This window comes from Magnusiomyces paraingens (assembly GCF_902498895.1).
Source record: "Magnusiomyces paraingens strain CBS 517.90 genome assembly, contig: contig2, whole genome shotgun sequence".
In the NCBI taxonomy this organism is placed as follows: Eukaryota; Fungi; Ascomycota; class Dipodascomycetes; order Dipodascales; family Dipodascaceae; genus Magnusiomyces; species Magnusiomyces paraingens.
The window spans coordinates 4,609,395-4,627,500 of NW_022474068.1; the positions used below are offsets into that span (position 1 = coordinate 4,609,395).

The 18,106-nt window shown below is 38.2% G+C and overlaps 6 protein-coding genes across 6 annotated transcripts in view; 1 reads left to right on the top strand and 5 right to left on the bottom strand.

Moving 5' to 3' along the window:
• Positions 1–9: 9 nt before the first annotated feature.
• SAPINGB_P003194 (uncharacterized protein) lies at positions 10–1,500 on the bottom strand (the record flags this gene model as incomplete). The annotated part of the gene is made up of 1 exon (XM_031997912.1): positions 10–1,500. One exon carries the CDS (start codon positions 1,498–1,500, stop codon positions 10–12), a length of 1,491 nt encoding a protein of 496 aa, XP_031853803.1.
• A 339-nt stretch (positions 1,501–1,839) lies between these two features.
• On the top strand, positions 1,840–3,108 carry SAPINGB_P003195 (uncharacterized protein; the record flags this gene model as incomplete). The annotated part of the gene is made up of 1 exon (XM_031997913.1): positions 1,840–3,108. The coding sequence occupies one exon, from the start codon at positions 1,840–1,842 to the stop codon at positions 3,106–3,108; it is 1,269 nt and encodes a 422-aa protein (XP_031853804.1).
• Positions 3,109–3,402: 294 nt separating this feature from the next.
• On the bottom strand, positions 3,403–6,024 carry SAPINGB_P003196 (uncharacterized protein; the record flags this gene model as incomplete). Its single annotated transcript, XM_031997914.1, has 1 exon — positions 3,403–6,024. The coding sequence occupies one exon, from the start codon at positions 6,022–6,024 to the stop codon at positions 3,403–3,405; it is 2,622 nt and encodes an 873-aa protein (XP_031853805.1).
• Positions 6,025–9,051: 3,027 nt separating this feature from the next.
• SAPINGB_P003197 (uncharacterized protein) lies at positions 9,052–12,882 on the bottom strand (the record flags this gene model as incomplete). Its single annotated transcript, XM_031997915.1, has 1 exon — positions 9,052–12,882. The coding sequence occupies one exon, from the start codon at positions 12,880–12,882 to the stop codon at positions 9,052–9,054; it is 3,831 nt and encodes a 1,276-aa protein (XP_031853806.1).
• Positions 12,883–13,236: 354 nt separating this feature from the next.
• Positions 13,237–14,571, bottom strand: SAPINGB_P003198 (uncharacterized protein; the record flags this gene model as incomplete). Its single annotated transcript, XM_031997916.1, has 1 exon — positions 13,237–14,571. One exon carries the CDS (start codon positions 14,569–14,571, stop codon positions 13,237–13,239), a length of 1,335 nt encoding a protein of 444 aa, XP_031853807.1.
• A 2,851-nt stretch (positions 14,572–17,422) lies between these two features.
• SAPINGB_P003199 (uncharacterized protein) overlaps positions 17,423–18,106 on the bottom strand; it is a gene marked incomplete at both ends in the record, with an annotated part of 2,271 nt that continues 1,587 nt past the window's right edge. Inside the window, one exon of the mRNA XM_031997917.1 lies at positions 17,423–18,106. This exon is cut by the window's right edge and continues 1,587 nt beyond it. Within this exon, the coding sequence (XP_031853808.1) occupies positions 17,423–18,106 (684 nt within the window).

The window sequence follows — 18,106 nt, forward strand, 5'->3', positions numbered from 1 at the left end:
TTATACAGTCTATGGTTGTTTTGTGACGAGATAATCTCCGCATACATGCCAGATGCCTGGAGCATATGTCTTGATGCGCTCAAGATGGGTGAAAGTGACGGAGACGGATGGATCAAGAGATTGCAAATTGCGCAGAGTTTCATCAGTCCAGGATTGGATTTGCGGGTCCGGGACGTTTGCATGAACGTGGAGGGCGACAGAACGGCATGAAGACAGGGTACAGATGGCCATGGCTGTGGGCCATGCCAGTTCCGTAGACGGGAGAGTCCCCAGATTGATGTGTGCGATGGGTAGCGGGATGATTGCGGCCAAAGCGCGGAGACGTTCATGTGCGCGCTGGTTATCTTCTTGGAACACAATGAGGGCCTGGGACTTGTGATAAAGTAAAAACTGAGAAATGGCCAGAGACTCGCTGGTATTCAAGACAGGCGGGTCCTTATCTGGTACGGAAGACGCGTCGTGGGTAGCAAACTGTGCAGAGGTAAACGAGTTAAGATAGGAGCCACGGTGCAGGCCAGCGATGGACCAAGGATTGAGGTCCCAGCAAAACACGGCAGCAAAAGAAGCACGAGCATATGAGAAAGTGAAATATCCGATACCGGCATAAAGGTCGACAGCCATGGGCCGGATAGGAGCCAATTGCTGAACAGAGAGTTTTGCAAGGTTCAGGACTCTTGCCTTTTCAGAGACGTTTCCGCGCGAAAACATGGTATGTGCAGGTGCCCACATTTGAGCCACCCCATTTTGTGTAGTGGAAACCCAAAGATCGTCAAACGGGGTAGATTCCGGGATTTGGTAGAGTGGATGTAGGCGCGAGGGCCGCCGCAGAACATCCGCAATATCAGCAATGGGAGCATTCTCAGCGACATGGGAAAGTGTATAGTTAGGACTGGAGACGGCACGTAGCAGGGCATTAAAAAAGGCAGCGTTTAGAGATGGTGATGTAAAGAGTGGGGTCCAAGCGGGTCCAAAAGATGATGCAGAGAAAAGAAGCAGAGGTGGGTAGATCTGGTAGCGGGCTGGGAATTGATTTGCATCAAGGATCGGGGTAATTAGGGTTGAATATTGGTTAGGAGTTACTTGAAGGGTTTTAAGAATTCGGGGGATTAAGGATTTGAGAGCAGCAGATGAAACTTGTTTTTTAGAAGAATGAAAGTTTGTGTCTTGTTCTTGGGAGTTATCTTGGATGATCTCAATAAACGGATCACTGAGGATTTGCTGCAACTGAACACGCAACAGGTCTACGGATGTGCCCAGAACCGGGACCAAAACTGTGGAAGATTGTGGGGCAGTTTCAGTTTCAGTTTCAGTTGCAGTTGCAGATGCAGTTGCAACTGATGAGATGCGCCGTTGTTTGTCAAACAGTTTTGCCTGTTCGAGGGCGACTTTAATTGTTTTTAGTTTAGATTTATCATGGACTACTAACGCATAACGTTGTTCTGATTTTTGTTCAGGGGATTGTGTTTGTTGATGATGTTGATTATATTGATTATGATGCATGATGATTTTTTAATACTGGGATTTTTCGTTTTGGATTTATTTGGAGAGTTTTATTTTGGCATGAAAAAATTTGCTACAAACGTTAGTTTAAAATAAATTAGGGAGATAAATTATATTTTAGTTAACTTTTAAACGTAGTTTCAATTTATAGTTATTTTAACCACAAGCCAGCCTTGCTGCTTTAATAAAAATAAAATAAAAAAATAAAAAAATAAAAAAATAAAAAAATAAAAAAATAAAAAAATAAAATAAAATAAAACCTCCTTTTATCACAGCCACCTGAACCTACAACAATACTATCACCACTTTTTTTTTTTTTTTTTTTTTTCGATAAGCAAAATGCCCGACTCAAAATCATCTCCAAACGCGTCAAAATTCTCTTGGGTCCGACGCCTTGTGTCTCGCTCAGGCACAAAGTCAAGCCGCTCTTCATCTTCTACCACTCCCTTTTCTTCTTCTACGTTCCATAAACCACGTCAAACTCACCAACAACAACCCTCTTCTTACACTCATCATAATAATATCCATACTAATAATAATAATAATACTCATAACCACAAACCTCTCTCTCCACAACCCTCACTAACATCTATCGAAACAACAACAGCACCTGAAACTCATACCCATACTCTAGGGTCTTCTCGCTCTCTATCTCACTCTCCAGAAACTCCAGATATTCCTGATGTTGACGACATGTACTCATCACATACACCTCCTGATACCCCGGACTCTGTTTCGCGGACGCCATCACCACCACGCCGCGGAGTTGCCTTTGCATCGTCGTCATCATCTCTTTCTTTAGCTTCAGATGCTGTTACCTCTGCTGCCGCTGCCGCTGCCGCTACTTCTACTCCTGTTTCTGGTCACCCCTCGTCTCCATCTCTTGGTTCCTCTGTGTCACCTCCTCCTTCACGTGTTCCCGCGCCAGCTCAGCTACAACAGTTCCCACGCCGGTCGTTCGATACCAATGCATCTACACGAGGCATTGCCCCAGCCTCGCTCAAATCTCGTGCATCTTCTGAATCTCTCCCACTTACGTACGCTGCCACTGTGCGGTCCTACGGAACCTGGGCCAGTGCAACATCTGCCGGTGCCCCATCCTCGCTCTCAGACGACTACTATGATGACCCTGCAGGAAGTATCATGTTACTGAACGGAGCCAGTAATAGCAGTGCAGGTGGATTACTGGCTACTCCACCGCTGCAACAAATTCAGCAAGTGCATCATAGTTACGCACCAACAACAGCCTCCATTTTGTCGCTGGGCTCGACTGTGTCAACGTCTTCATCGGCGTCTGGGGCATCTACAACATCTGCGGCATCGACTACATGCTCATGCTGCTATTATAGTGGTGGTGGCGGTGGTGGCGGCGGAGGAGTTGCTTCATCTGCGGCATCTGTACGGTCGCTTCGGTCATCGCGTTCTGCACGGTCTGCAAGGTCGACGGTTTCACGGAAGAGGGGGGACGACGCGTCGATGGTAGTATTGAGGAATAAGGAGGACCGGAAGAGACATCGACATCGAAAGCGGATGGATGAGCGGGCTCATAGGGGAGGAATGAGACCAAGAAGCACTCAGGATAGGATTATTGTAGGTGGGGATTATTGAGATTAAAGTAATTTATTCATTCATTCAAAAAAAAAAAAAAAAAAAAAATTGGGAAATTTTATTTTTTTAACTATTCAATCAAATATTTTTTAAACAAAAAATAAACAAACAAACACGAAAACAAGGTTAACTAAACAAAAACTAACAGAAATGTCTATATATAAATAAATATCTTGTTAAAAAGCAAAAAAAAAAAAAAATTAATAATAATAATAATAATAATAATAATTATAATAACAAAAAATAATAGCAAAAAATTTATCAAATCTTTTCATCCTAAAACCTTCTCCTTACTTAACTCTCAGTCTTGGGAACAGGCCCGTCCTCCGCTGCACTGGTCCCGGCATCCACTGCAACGTGGCCCGGCGACTGTGTCGTCGGGGTATCCGTTTGTTGTCCAGTCCCCGGGCTGTGTCCCTGTTGCTGCTGTTGTGGCGATGGTGCTGCGGATGGGTTAGCTGTTGTTGTATTTGAAGTTGCTGCCGGTTGCTGTTGCTGCTGCTGTTGCTGCTGCTGTTGTTGCGTGTCAGAAGCTGCCGTTGCAGAAGATGTAGCAGTAGAAGGAGGCTGCGAAATGTACTGGGTGTAATAGCTCGGCTGTGAAGCTGTACCCGTGGTCACGTACCGTTGCGAATATACTGCAGAGGTTGCTGCTGAAGTCGTGGTCTGTTGATGTTGCTGTTGCTGGGGATGAGGTAGTGAGTGAGGATGAGGCAGAGAATGCGAAGCAAGAGAAGACTGTGGTGTTAAAGGTTGAGGCTGTTGAGGAATTGGAGGTGGAGGAAGAGAGGAAGTATCAGCGCGATAGTATCCATACTGTGTTGACGTATGATGGGCTTGTTGTTGAGCGGCAGCGGCAGCGGCTGCTGCTGCTGCTGCGGCCGCAGCTGCAGCAGCTGTTGGGTCATATTCGTAGTAAGTTCTTGCGGGGTACTCGGCAGACTGGGCGGCAGTGGTAGAGGAGGGTTGGACTGCCTGTGCAGATGTTGGTTGTTGTGATTGTGGGGCAGAGCCTTGAGTAGCAGATTGTTGCGACGAGTCAGTTGAGCAAATGGTGGTGAAAGAATATCTGGAAGCATCAACCTTGTGTTCTTCTTTATGGTCCAAATCCGGCCGGTCTTTCCCCGGCTCGCTTTTAATTTTGCTCTTTTCCGGGTAACTCGAGGCTGAATTAGCCGAGGCTGCCACTGTAGGTACAGAGTGGGGATCCACATTGCTATACAAGATGCCCTTCAAGTCTTTGACAAACAATGGGTACAGAAGGTCAATGATTTTCTCTCTGTTTGCAAAGTAAAGTGCACGCTCGTAAGGGATCCAAACACCTTTAAGATGCATGGCACCAGCCTTGACAACATGGCGTTGTTTTTCTCCCTTGAGGATACCGTCACGTCGTCCACGGGACATGCCCACAACGTTAAGAAGTTTTGTTCCATTGATCATATTGTTATCTTCTCTACGAGCCACAACAACGCCGCGGGCCTCGACCTGGAAGCATAGGGTAGTTTCATCTTCCCAGAGGGTGGTTATAATTTTGGGCTTTGAGTTTGGTGGTGGTTTCTGGCCTTCAGGGTCCGTGATTGTTGGAGCAATGGTTTGTGCATGATATTGTTGCTGATACTGCTGCTGGTAGTAGGGTTGTTGTGGAGGTAAAACAGCTGCAACAGCAGTGGCAGGTGCGGTTGGTGCAGATGCAGAAACGGAGCTAGCAGAGGAGATAGTGGTGGTTGTGGTCTGAGCAGAAGTGGGAGCAGAAGTGGTCAGTGGAGAGCTAAGAGGTTGGGGCGATGCGTGGATGGGTGGAGGTAAAGGTGATGGTGTGGGGTGGTGTTGTGGGACTTGAGTAGTAGTTGTTGCAGTGGTAGATAAAGAGTATTGATAATGTCCAGATGTTGCTGCAGGTTGTTGTTGGTGCTGTTGATGTTGTTGGTGCTGCTGTTGCTGTTGTTGGTGCTGTTGTTGGTGCTGTTGTTGTTGTTGTTGAACTGCATAAGGTGCTGTAATATATGGAGATGAAGGCGTGGCGGTTGCAGCTGAAGCATTTTGTGAGGCAGCAGGGGTTGTTGATGTGGAAGTTCCTGTGACAGGGGTGGATTGAACCACCGTGGACCCCGGAGTGCCAGTTGCAGTAGCAGGTGCCTGTTGAGGCTGCGCTTGGGCAGTGGCTGGAGAGTACTGCTGGGGTTGGGGCATATAGGAGTATTGATAAGCTGAAGTTTGACCTGTTGGCTGTTGGGCTTGTTGTTGCTGGTAATAATCCTGCTGCTGCTGCTGCTGCTGCTGTTGATGTTGATGTTGCTGTTGCTGCTGTTGCTGCTGCTGCTGCTGCTGCTGTTGCTGTTGCTGTTGTGAATGTTGATGTTGATGCTGGACGATTGGAGGAGGTGGCAGAGGCACAGCCTGCATTTGTTGTTGATGATGGACTTGGTATGATTGGTTATTAACGTAGAACGCATTATTCTGGTAATAGCCAGCTGCAGTTGCAGCTGCCACAGCTGCTGCAGAAGAAGTGTTTATTGAACTTGAACCTGTTGCAGCAGCTGCTTGTCTTTGTTGAGCATCTGAAGAAGAAGTAGAAGAAGAAGAAGAAGATGATGATGTAGGTGGTTGTGGTTGTGTAGTTGCTGATTGTTGATAATATAGTTGATTATAATATGATTGTTGTTGTGGTTGTTGTTGTTGTTGTTGATAATAATGGTGATATTGTTGTTGTTGGTCAGAATAGATTTGAGATGCTTGTTGCTGTGAATATAAATGGGGTAAACTTGGAGATGCTTGTTGTTGTTGTTGTTGTTGTTGTTGTTGTTGTTGAGATATATATTGTTGTGGAGGTGGAGGAAGTTGTTGCTGGTTAGGCTGCTGCTGCTGCTGCTGCTGTTGATTTTGGTTTTGACCGTAATAAGTATGGTTATACGACATGTTGGATTAGTTAAAATCTTGTTAAAATCTTGTTAAATAATAATAAAATATAAAAAAAAAAAAAATTAATAAAATATTAATGATTGGAATTGTTGATTTTTGAAATATTTTATCTGTATGTTTTAAAAAAAAAAAAAAATAAAATAATAATAAATTTTTTTTTTGTAAAACAAAATGGAATTTTATTTTAATTTTTCAATGTTAAAATAATTTATTTTGAAAAAAAAAAAAAAAAAAAAAAAGTTAAAAAATTTAAAAAATTTGTTTTCCTTTTTTTTTTTAATTTTTTTTTAATTTTTTTTTTTTTATATTCTAAATATTTAATGATAGGGAAATTTTTTTTTTTTTTTTTGAAAATTTTAAATAAAAAAATGTGGGAATGTGTGTGCTTTTTTATCTAAAATCATCTGCTGCCATATTTGCGTATTATTGATTTTTTTTGGCTGATGGTGGTAGTAGTGGTGGTGGTGGTGGTAATTGTTGTTGTTGTTTGTTGTTTTGTTTTGATAGTTGTTTGTTTGTTTAAGGAAAAAAAAAAAAAAAAAAAAAAAAAAAAGGGAAATTTGCCCTTTTCCGTTCATTTAAGGCTCTTTTGTTATACCTTTTTTATTTATTTATTTATTTTTATTTTTTTTTTTTTTTGGCCCAGCCAGTCAACCAACCAACCATCCCAGTCAGTTTGTTCAATTAACCTGTCAGTTTATATATAATTTATAATCAATTAACGCGTTTATTTAAAACTAACAATATTATTAAACGCGTTTTTTTTTAAATATATATAATATAACTTTTTTTTCTTTTTTTTTTTTTTGTTTTATAATTATAAAAGTTATATTGTTTTTTTTTCTTTTTTTTTTCTTTTTTAGAAATTATAAATATATCTAATATATCTATAAATCCTAAAACAAAAATATTTCAATTTTTAATTATCTAGAAAATCACATTTTTTTTTTTTTAAAATCAATGTTGCCTTTATTATTATTATTATTATTTGGTTTGTTTGTTTGTTTGTGTATTATTATTATTATTATTATTATTATTGATTATATAAATGATTACTATTAAATATTTATTATCAATAATCAATTCTCTCCTTTCTTTGTCTACAAAATTTATTTTTATTTTATATTTTATTTAAAACAAAATTTTATACTAACAAAAATCCCTTTTTTTTTTTTTTTATTTTCCTTTATTATTAAATTCTTCAAATTCTTTAAATCAATCAATTCTTTTTAAATATTTTCAATCATCTCTTTTTTTTTTTTTTTTTCTTTTTAAATTCCGTTTTATCTTTAAACCTATTTTGATTTTAATTGATTGATTTAATAGATTGATCGATTTGATTGATTGATTTTATATAATTGAGATATATATTTAATGATATTTTTTTTCACTGTCTATATTAATTAACAAACTTTTCTGTTATACTCAATAACTCTCGCTTATTTCTCACCCGGCTATATATTTATATTTAACTCCCCTGTCTTTTTTTTCTTTTTTTTTTTTTTTTTTAAATGTTGCAAAATATTATTATTATTATTATTATCAATATTATTATTATATGACACATTTTGTTTTTTTTTTTTTTTGTAATAACTTTTTATCATCTACTCTAAGCGAGAACCCCTCCTTTTCCCTGGTGCGATTAAAAAAAAAAAAAAAAAAAACAAGTACAAATTATCAACAGCCTTAAAGCTTTGAAAGAGGGGTACTCACAAACATACAAATATATATACACACAAACACAAAAAAATAAAATAAAATAAAATAAAATAAAATAAAATGAAATCCTCCCCTGTATGCACTTTAAAAATCAACTTTTTTTATTATTTTATTTTTATTTTATTTTTTTTATTAATTTAGTCACATTGACTTGTCGTTTTTTACATTTTTTTTTGCTTTTTTTTTTTTTTTTTAATTCATTCTTTTTTATTTCATATTTTTTTTTTTTTTATTTTATTTTATTTTATTTTACCCAATATCTTTATTCATATTCCTCTCTCCTCCCTCTCTCCCCCTCCGCCCCTTACCCTTGCCCTTGCCCTTGCCCTTGCCCTTGCTCTTTCTCTGTTGCCTCAAAATCAAATTTGATTTTATAAAAATCAAAATCAAAAAAAATAAAATAAAATAAAAACGCACCTGTCTTTTTTTAATCACTATCAAACCATGCACGCACACACAACATTTCAACCTCAATCGGGTCTTTTAGGCAATTGCATATACACCTTTAACACCACCACCACCTTATTACAAACAAAAGACACGTAATCAGTATGTAATATATAATAATAATTGTCTTTTAAATATAAGATACTCCTATTAATATTGTCTTTGAAACAAAAAAAACATAAAAACATAAAAACATAAAAACAAAAAAAATGAAAAACGAAAAACGAAAAAAAAAAAAAAAAAAAAGTATCGCGTATTTTTTTAATCTTTCCCATCACATATATATAAATACTACATGTACCTTTTAACAGTTCTCTAATCAATAAATTTTATTTATTATTGTTAAAAAGAAAATATATTTTTAATTTAAATAATTATTTAAAATAAAAAATGTGTCATATACCCAAACCCTCCTTACTCCTTACTCTTACTTTACCCTCTCCATTTCAGCCTCCTAAAATAACCTTTTGCGCAATCAATCTTTGTGACCTTGCAGCTTGCATAATTTTTAATTATTTTAATCATATTTTGATATTTTGATATTTTAATTTTTAATTTTTTTTTTTTTTTTTTTTTTTTTTTGCTCTTAACCCTTGCCCTCTGCAGGGTCTTTTTTTTTTTCCTTCAAAAGTATAAGCCTTATTTCGATTTAGGCTTAGTTTTGTTTTAAATACAAAATATCGCGGGAAAGCTTTTTTTTTTTTTTTTCATTTTCATTTTCTTAATAAATTCTTATTAAAAAATAAATATTATACAAAAATATATAAAAAACAAAGACTTTAAAAAAAAAAAAAAAAAAAAAAGATAAACATTCCTTTTAATTAATTAATTATTATTTTCTAAATTAAAATAACTCTCTCAATTTTCTTCATCCTTGACATCTCCTCCCCCCATCGTATTCATGTAATTCACAAGATCAAGAGATTTTAAAAAATTTATACTGTTGTGCATTGCTGCCACACTATTTATTCCATAATTATCCTCATTAGTAGAAGCAGATGTTGAAGATGATGTTGATGACGACGACGATGATGATGACGATGACGATGACGATAATGATGATGATAATGATGATGATAATGACCCTCTTTGGTTGGTATTGTTATTATGACTCACAGAACTTTGTCGGACACCAGTTCCCACAAGTCCCATGCTACTCAAAATCCCCATCAAGTTGACCTCTGAATTATTACCACCATCATTAGTATTGCTATTGTTAATGCTGTTATTACTACTAGTATTACTATTAGTATTACTATTCATAGTCATATTCATATTGCTATTCATATTGCTATTGCTATTGTTATTGCTATTGTTGTTGCTATTGTTGGTGTTATTGCTGCTGCTGCTGCTGCTGCTGCTACTGCTGCCGCTAATGCTATTGTTCATCCCCAAATTATTGAAATTATTGTTATTGTTCAAACTAACAACATTATAATGGCTGTGACTCAAATTGGGACCTCCGCCATTCATACTCTCCCGGCGCCGCGAAAACCCAAATTCCTCAAATACATCCAATGAGGGCTCCAACAAATTGTCAACAATTCTTCCTTCATTTCCACCATTTCCACCATTTCCACCATTTCCACCATTTCCACCATTTTCTCCTCGTCGACCATTACTTTGGTTGTTGGTGTTGTTGTTGTTGTGGTTGTTATCTGATAATGATGATAATGAAGATGAAGATGAAGATCTTTCCATGTATCGTAAATTGTTCTTGTTACTATTATTATTATTATTATTATTATTATTATTATTATTATTATTATGCTGTTGTTGTTGTTGTTGTTGTGAATTCTGTGATTTTTGTTGGCTATTATTATTATTATTATTATTATTATTATTATTATTATGCTGCACCCCACTCCCACCTCCACTGCCTGCCGCAGGAACACCCGAACTTGACGCGCTTGGCAGAGACTGCTGCTGTGCTTTCGTGGGTGCCTGCGACTGTTGCTGTTGCTGCTGCTGCTGCTGCGCTTTCGAGGGTGCCTGCGACTGCTGCTGCTGCTGCTGCTGCTGCTTTGCTTTCGTTGGTGCCTGCGACTGCTGTTGCTGCTGCTGTTGCTGCTGTTGCTGCTGTTGCTGTTGTTGCACACCAGAATTCAACAAAACTCTGCTGCCACTCCGACCAACTAACCCACCATTCCCTCCATTATCCATAACACGAGTCTCAGAACTGTTGCGTCGACTTAACCCGCCACTTGTATTATTATAAAACGATAACACGATTTCTGCTGCACTCTCCCGGCGCTTCATAATCTTATTATTATTATTGTTGTTATTATTGTTATTGCTATTACTGTTGTTATTATTGTTGTTGTTTATGCTGTTTATACCGCCAATGTTGTTGCCGCTGCTGCTGCTGATGCTGAGGCTGCTACTGCTACAATTATTGTTAGTGCTGCCAACACCATTGCTAACACCATTGCCAACACTACCGTTGTTCTCTAAACTCTCAACCAACTCTCCAAGTGCCTTGTACAGTGCGCTAAACGTACTCATCGATATCGCAAACTGCGTAGCATCACTTGGAATAAGCTCCCTCATTCGCACGTGTAACTGCCTTGCAAGAATCAAAGATTCACTTGATCCACCGGTACCACCAACATTACCAACATTACCAACATTACCAACATTACCAACACTGCCATCATCCACCTTCTTGTTTTTCCGTCCTCCCTTAGCCAACTGCTTCTGACCCATCTTGCTACTATAACTGCTGTACTCTGCCAAATCACTATTCCCACCATTAACTGTAGTCCCTGCACTTTCCCCTCCTAAACTCTTCAAAATTGCTGACGTTTGTTTCCGCTGTTGCTCATCATCATGCTTATACTTAATCTCCAACTGCTTCACAAGTAATGGAGGATTTTTAATCCCAGGGAACTGCGCTCCAACAACTAGTCCAGGATCAAACGGCACCAGCCCAGAACCCTTCCAGCCATCCCGCACTTTGCTCCCGCTCAATCCAATTAACCGCGCTTGTGAACAAATGTCGAAAAACTCGGACCATCGCACAGTCTCGGCCCCAAACAGCGCCTCCCGAATCGCCTGCATCACTGGATCAAGCGTCCGTAAGTATCGCCCAGGCCCCACGCTAAAGGGCTGTAGCACCTCTTGCCCCATGCGTGCAGGGAAAAAAAATAAAACAATCCCATTTTCGGCAGCATACCGCAAAAATCGAAACGACAAGTGCCGCAGCTCTCCACTCATCACTAACGCACGCAATCGGCCCTTGGCCTTGTCGCGTGTCCGTACATCGAAATGCTTCACCAGCCACGCGTACGCCGCTTCAGGACCTATCCAGCCGTCCTTGGTACCATGAAACGTCCATCCCTTTTGTTGAAACCGTTGTACCATCTCGGCAGAAACCACACTCCCAGCATCCAGGTTTACCATTCCTTGGTTGACATTCATAAACGGTGCAACCGCACTTCCGTCCGCACAAATGGCCTCTATCGTCGACGCACACACTTGCTCTGCATGTGAAACAACCTTCTGCCGCTCTTGTTGAGCCTGCCCTAGCGTCAGAAAGTAGCTTGCGCCGCCGTCACGAATCACTCGGTTGCCTGAGTCCTCTTCCGAAGATGACCCTCTGTATACGTTGGTATCCACCATGTTGTAAATGTTCTCCATGGCAATGTCCCGATCATGGATTCCAGACAAAAACTCGCAAAACCACAGGTCGTATGTATCAATATCGCACGTTCCTACAGACTTGCACACTCGGCGGAAAAGTTTATCGTGGCGAACCAAAAACCCTTGCATCCATGATTGCGAAAGTCCAAGAGTATTCGTGGTAGTGCCTCCACTTGTAGCACCGTTATTTCCTCCAAAACCTCCACCCCCATAGCTATATCCGCTATTAGGAGGCCGAGAGCTGTGCGAGGGTAATGGGTTCATATTATTGCGCTCAGAATTGTTATTTGATAGTGGGTATGGGTACTGCGCTGCACGACGTTCCTGCGTTTTGCCAACGCTAAAATGAGTTCCATGAGGTGAATCCAGGTCCATAATCTCATCAATGTCCACGCCTTCTTCCTGGATCATCATGTTCATAATATTGAAGTAAAAGCTGCGCGGCAGCTTTGACTGGCTATGTGTACAGTTGAGGAAAACGCTTTCAAGAATCCGCTCCTCGTACCGAGCAAAATGCATGTACTGGTCACGAGACATGGGAGTTGTCCGCCGCCCACTGCCCCCAGGGGTTCCGGCTGGTATTGGACTTGGAGAAGAAGTTGAGTCTGTGGATCCACCTCCCCCACGCGGGGTTCCTGGGAGAGAAATACTGTTGGGTACATTATCAGGGATGGTGGTTTCGTTTCGGCCCACGGCACTGCCGTTGGCTAGCGTGATGAAGGGAATTCCGTGCGACAGAGCAAGGTCATGCAGCGATAAATGGTCTGGAAGAAAGTAGTGCAGCTGTTGCATTTGTTGCATAGATGGTTGTTGTTGATGCTGTTGTTGGTGCTGTTGTTGGTGCTGTTGCTGGTGCTGATTCCGATGCTGCTGCAGTTGCTGCAGCTGCTGCAGCTGCTGCATCTGCTGCATCTGTTGCATCTGTTGCTGGTGCAGTTGATGTTGTTGGTGTTGTTGCTGATGCTGCTGACGCTGCTGCTGTTGCGGGTACTGTTGTGGGCCATTAGGTCCTCCGACCAGAAAGCTTTTAGAGCGTATCGGCGGCATCTTATGACTCGAGGGTATTTAAAAAAAAAAAATGAAAGTGTATTACTATTATTGTTATATACTAGAAAATGTTTAAAATTGGTTTTAAATCTTTTGGTGTCTGTGAAATGAGGAGAAATTGGTGGGGGAGAAAAAAAATAATTAAAATAAAAATAAAAAAAAAAAAAAAAAAAAAAAGAGGGAACAAGGGGAAAGAAAGAAAAAAAAAAAAAAAAAATTGTGCAGTGTGGCTTCCGACTTTTTTACATTCAAAATATCTACCGATGCCTCTTTCCCTCCCTCACTCATCCCCAAACCCTCCGAAACTACCCGGCTAGTGATTACCCCTCTTACCCTCTCTTCTCCACACCCCGCTCATACGGCCGGCCGGGCACCACCACCCTGCCGCCACAACCATAGGGCCTCAACGGCATATGCACGCACCGATACACTTCGGGTTTTCTTTTCGTCGGCGGCCTCAGCCAACGATTCCAAGACACGAGTCTCATCAACTAACCCCCATAATCCAGCACCAATTTGTTGGCCATAGTCACGGCCGCGGCCAAGCCGAAACAGCACGCGACCAAGTGTCTGAATGGCAAGTGCACGCTGGCTCGCAGCTGAAGAACGTGCAAGATGAGCTAGTTCTGGTAATGTATAGCCTGCTAAACTAGGCGCATCGCCATGGTGGTGAAGCCCGGCACGTACACTAATTTCGCGGCCCTGGCGCGGCGATACTAAGTGACCCTTAAAGTCGAACCGTAACTCGCGTGGTAGTAACCCTAACGTTTCGGCCTGTTGTAGTTCTTCTTCTTCCTTGGCCTCATCCACAGGTTGCATCCATTCCATCTTCTCGGGCTCTGTTGGCAGAGCGGGGAAATACTTTGCATGTAGTTTCTCATTGAACTGCGGGTCTGTGGGATCAAGCTCTGCAGCAACGTGTTCGCGCGGCTGCGGGAAGTGAACATTGGAGGCTGCAGCAGCTTCAGCGTCATCCATTTCTTTTTGGATCTGTTGCAACTCTTCAAATGACGGGTATCGCTCGTCGTCAGTAAGCCCATCCACGCCAACATTGGCAATTGAAAAGCCCTCCATTGTTTTGCGCATTTTCTCTGTAGCCTGAAGGTCTGCTTCCTCGTCTTTATTATCCACCGTAGTTACAAGCTCTTCTTCTTCTTCTTCATAATCCATTTCTCCCATTGGGTTTTGCCCCAGCACTCTAGCAACTTCATCGTCATCCAGTTCGTTTTCTCCAGCACCCCGACCCGTAGCTCTTTTCAGTAGTCCACGTAAAACGTGTTCATCCATCATAGCAAGCAGTTCATTACGTTCACGCTCGATTTCCTCTGGCGACATTCGTGCAAGTGTTTCCAAGTTTTCAATGTGAATCCGCTCACTTTCGGTAAACTTTTTTGCATTCCCGCCATGTCTCTGTTGTGCTTTCCTCAGAGCTTTAGCAATCGATGAGTCTGCAAGGGTATCTTTTTCTTCTCCTTGTTGCTGTTTTTTGTTTCGGGTACTTGATCCTGGCGGTGTAAATATCTGGCCAGCCTTCTCGCGCTGTAGCTTGCGTTCTCGCCACGAAGCAAACTTTGTGCTTGAGGCTTTAGGGAATGATTGATTTGTGTGAGGAGTTACCGGGGCTGGAGGAGCCGGCGGCAGAGGGTCCTCATTATTGAAATGTTCGACGATATCGTTAATCATGGACATTGTTGTTAGAGTGTAGGTATTGAAAAACCCCCGAAAGTATTACAAAGATTTGAAAAGAAAGAAAGAAAGAAAAAATTAATAATAATAATAACGATTGTAGATCAGGGTTAGGGTTTAAATATTTAATTTAAGTATTATTGTTCAAGTCATAATATTTATGTCTTAAATTTTTAAGTTTAGGTATTAAGTGTTAGGTGTTAAGTGTTAGGTGTTAAGTGTTAGGTTTTAAAAGTGAGCCCTAATTGGAATTGTTTAATTTGCCTTGAGATTATTTTGATCCTTAGCCGGTTGGTCGTTATTTGTATGGCACTCTATGCTGACAGGAGTCCGTTGTCTGTTTTCCGTAGTTAGTTGTCCATTGCTCATTACCATTTTGCCCGTCGCTCTTTATTCTTTGTTCTTTGTTTATTCTGAGGTGGTTTTTTTTTTTCTTTTTAATTTTAATTTTAATTTTCCTAGATGTTGATTTATTCGATTTCAGTTTATTTTTAATTTTTTTTTTTTTTGGTCGATAATTAAAAAAGAAAAAAAGAAAAAAAAAACAAATTTCTGATTAATACGAGAGTCATCTTTAAATATTTTCTAAAAAAAATCTTTGTCTTTGATTATGCGTCAACTCTTGTTTTTCTTTTTTTTTTTTTTCGTCGTTTCTTGTGAATGGGTTAGTCCGAAAGAGATTTCAAAAACAAAGAACTTGAATGTTGTTACTTAGATTTATAGATTAATTATAATTAAAGAAGGAAAATAAAATAGTACTTTAGGAAATAGGACTTAAAAAAAATGAACAGAAATTGAGAATATAAAAATAAAACAAGTCATTTCAATAACACTTAAAATTTGCTACTTTTTATTTATTTTTATTTATTTTTTTTCATTTCATCTTTCGGTTGAACATTTAAGTTGAATATAAGCATAGAATTGTTTGAGCGCTAATTTATGAAAGTCCAAGACTTTTATTTTTATTTGATAATATTGGCATTACGTATAAAAATATAAAGACAAAAAAAAAGGTTAAAGCAATCTCCGAAAAAAAAAAATAAATAAAGAACGAATCGGCATTAAGTATTTGTTAAAAGCGATAATTTTACCTACTATCATTAAGACAAGTTTCTTGATTATCAAGGTTAAAAACCAAAAAATAAAATAAAAATAAAATAAAAAAAAATAAAAATATAAAATTTTAATCAGGTTACAATCTAAGATAAACTATCTTTATTGGGTGTGGTTGCATGCGCGGATGGTTGCGCAAATGGACTCATAAAAATAAATGAGCAAGTGCAACAAGTTTTTGGTTAATTATTTTTTTTTTTGAAAAAAAAAAAGAAAAAGAAAAAAAAAACCCCCCGTATTTTATTTTTGTATTTTTTATTATATAATTTTTTGTGTCCATCTGAAATAAAATAATGGGTGAAAAAATAATAATAATAATAATAATATAATAATAATAATAGACATAAATAAAGTCTAAATTTAACCACGATATCACCGGTGATTAAAAAAGAAACTTTTTTTTTTTTTTTTTGGTAATCACCAATCATTAACAAATTGATAGATAGATAGATAAATGGGGGATAAGAAATGGTGTGAGAATGAAAATGAAAAAAAAAAAAATAAAAGAATTTTGATTATAAGTTTTGAATAGTTTTTTAATTTGGCAAATTATTATTATTATTATTATTATTATTATTATTATTATTATTATTATTATTAATAATATTAATATTCTTATCATTAAATCAACAACATTAACATCAATAAGAAGGACAGGGGTTTAAATATTATTATCATTAAAAGAACAATAATGGAACTTTAATAAACAATCTTTAAATGACTTAATTAAAAACACTACCAAACCTTGTACCTTTTGGTCCTTAAGAAACAAACAAAAAAAAAAAAATCTCAGGGCAATCAAACAAAAAAAAAAAAAAAAAGAAAGAAAGAAAAATGGTAAAAAAATAAATAAAAAAAGTCAATTGAAACAAAGCCAAGAAGAATTGACTTATTTAAACGGTTTTAGAAGAAGAAGAAAAAGAAGAATAGGAATAGGGATAATAAATAATAAATAATAATAAAAAAAACCGAAAACGAATATCCCCGTTGAAAATGACTTTCATATTTCGGTTCCTCTTTACCAAACCAGCAAATAATATAGAAATTTGGAAATTTTTTATTTTTTAAAAACTTTTATAAATTTTTATTTTATTTTATTTTATTTTATTTTTTCAAAAGCAATCTGTTTGACTACTGTTTTTGGGTAAACTCTTCAGAGAAGAAACAATTTTGTCTATATTCAGTTTTTCTTTTTCTTTTTCTTTTTCTTTTTCTTTTTCTTTTTTATTTTTATTTTTATTTGTTACATTACAAATAGTTACATTTGGTTACATTTTTGTCAAATCTTGCTCTCAGATTCTAATCAATACTCCTGCACGTGAAACATCGCCAAAAGGTTGGTGGTTGGAAAATAATGATAAAAATAAAAAAAAATAAAAAAAAAAATAAAAAACGGGTATATTATATAGAAATTAATTGACTTTTTTTTTTTTTTTGAATTAAAATATTCTAGAAATGGATATATACCAATTTATTTAAGAATATTATTATTATTATATTTCAAAGGGTTCAACATTGTTATTATTTTGTTAATATTTAATTTTTTTTTTTTTTTGGCTTTTATACTAGTACAAAATAAAAGGGGGAAAAGAAGGAGTAAATAAAACAGAAGAAACTAAAAACACAGGACATTAATCATTAATCATTAAAAGAGAGTTAAAAAAAAATAAACAAGAATAGAGTAAATAGAATTGAATTGAATAAGAATAAAAAAAAAAAAAAAAAAAAAAGAAGAAACAGTTTAGTTGAGAAACTGACTTTCTAATGTAGTATCAGTACTGTCTGAGGCAATAGGACCCGCCGGTGCCTCAATCGGGGACGGCATCTCCTCATCTTCTTCGCATTCCGGAGACCCCCCACTTCCATCTAACGGCGAGTTGCCTGTTGACCCTGTTGAATTGGTCAAGTTATTATCACTATTACCATCCATAGGAACCATTGCCAAAGAATTACTACTAGATAATGTAGAAGAAGAACTAACACTAACACATCCACTTCCACTTCCACTTCCACTTCCACTTCCACTTCCATTTCCATTTCCACTTCCATTATTACTATTACCACCATGAACTAATCCACGCTTACCAGCCAACGCCTTAGCCTGTTGAGCAAGCTCGACCTTGCGGCCCCGGCGGATCCGGCGCAGCCGGCCCTGCATGAGGTAATACGAGCCGCGGCGCACAATGACCTCAATAAGCTCTTTGGGGTACGAGTAGTCTGCAAATGTCTGGTGATGAATCTCATCAATAATTCTACGGCGGTCCTTTTCAGTAGTATCACGAATCCAAGTCCGTTCACCCAATTGGAACCCTTCAGCACGTAGAATACCAAGAATCCGTTGCTCGCGCTTGCGAGCCTCTTCATGATTATGGCCTAGACCCATTCGAATATAAAGCTCAGGTAACGAGATGCGGCTCTCAGATTG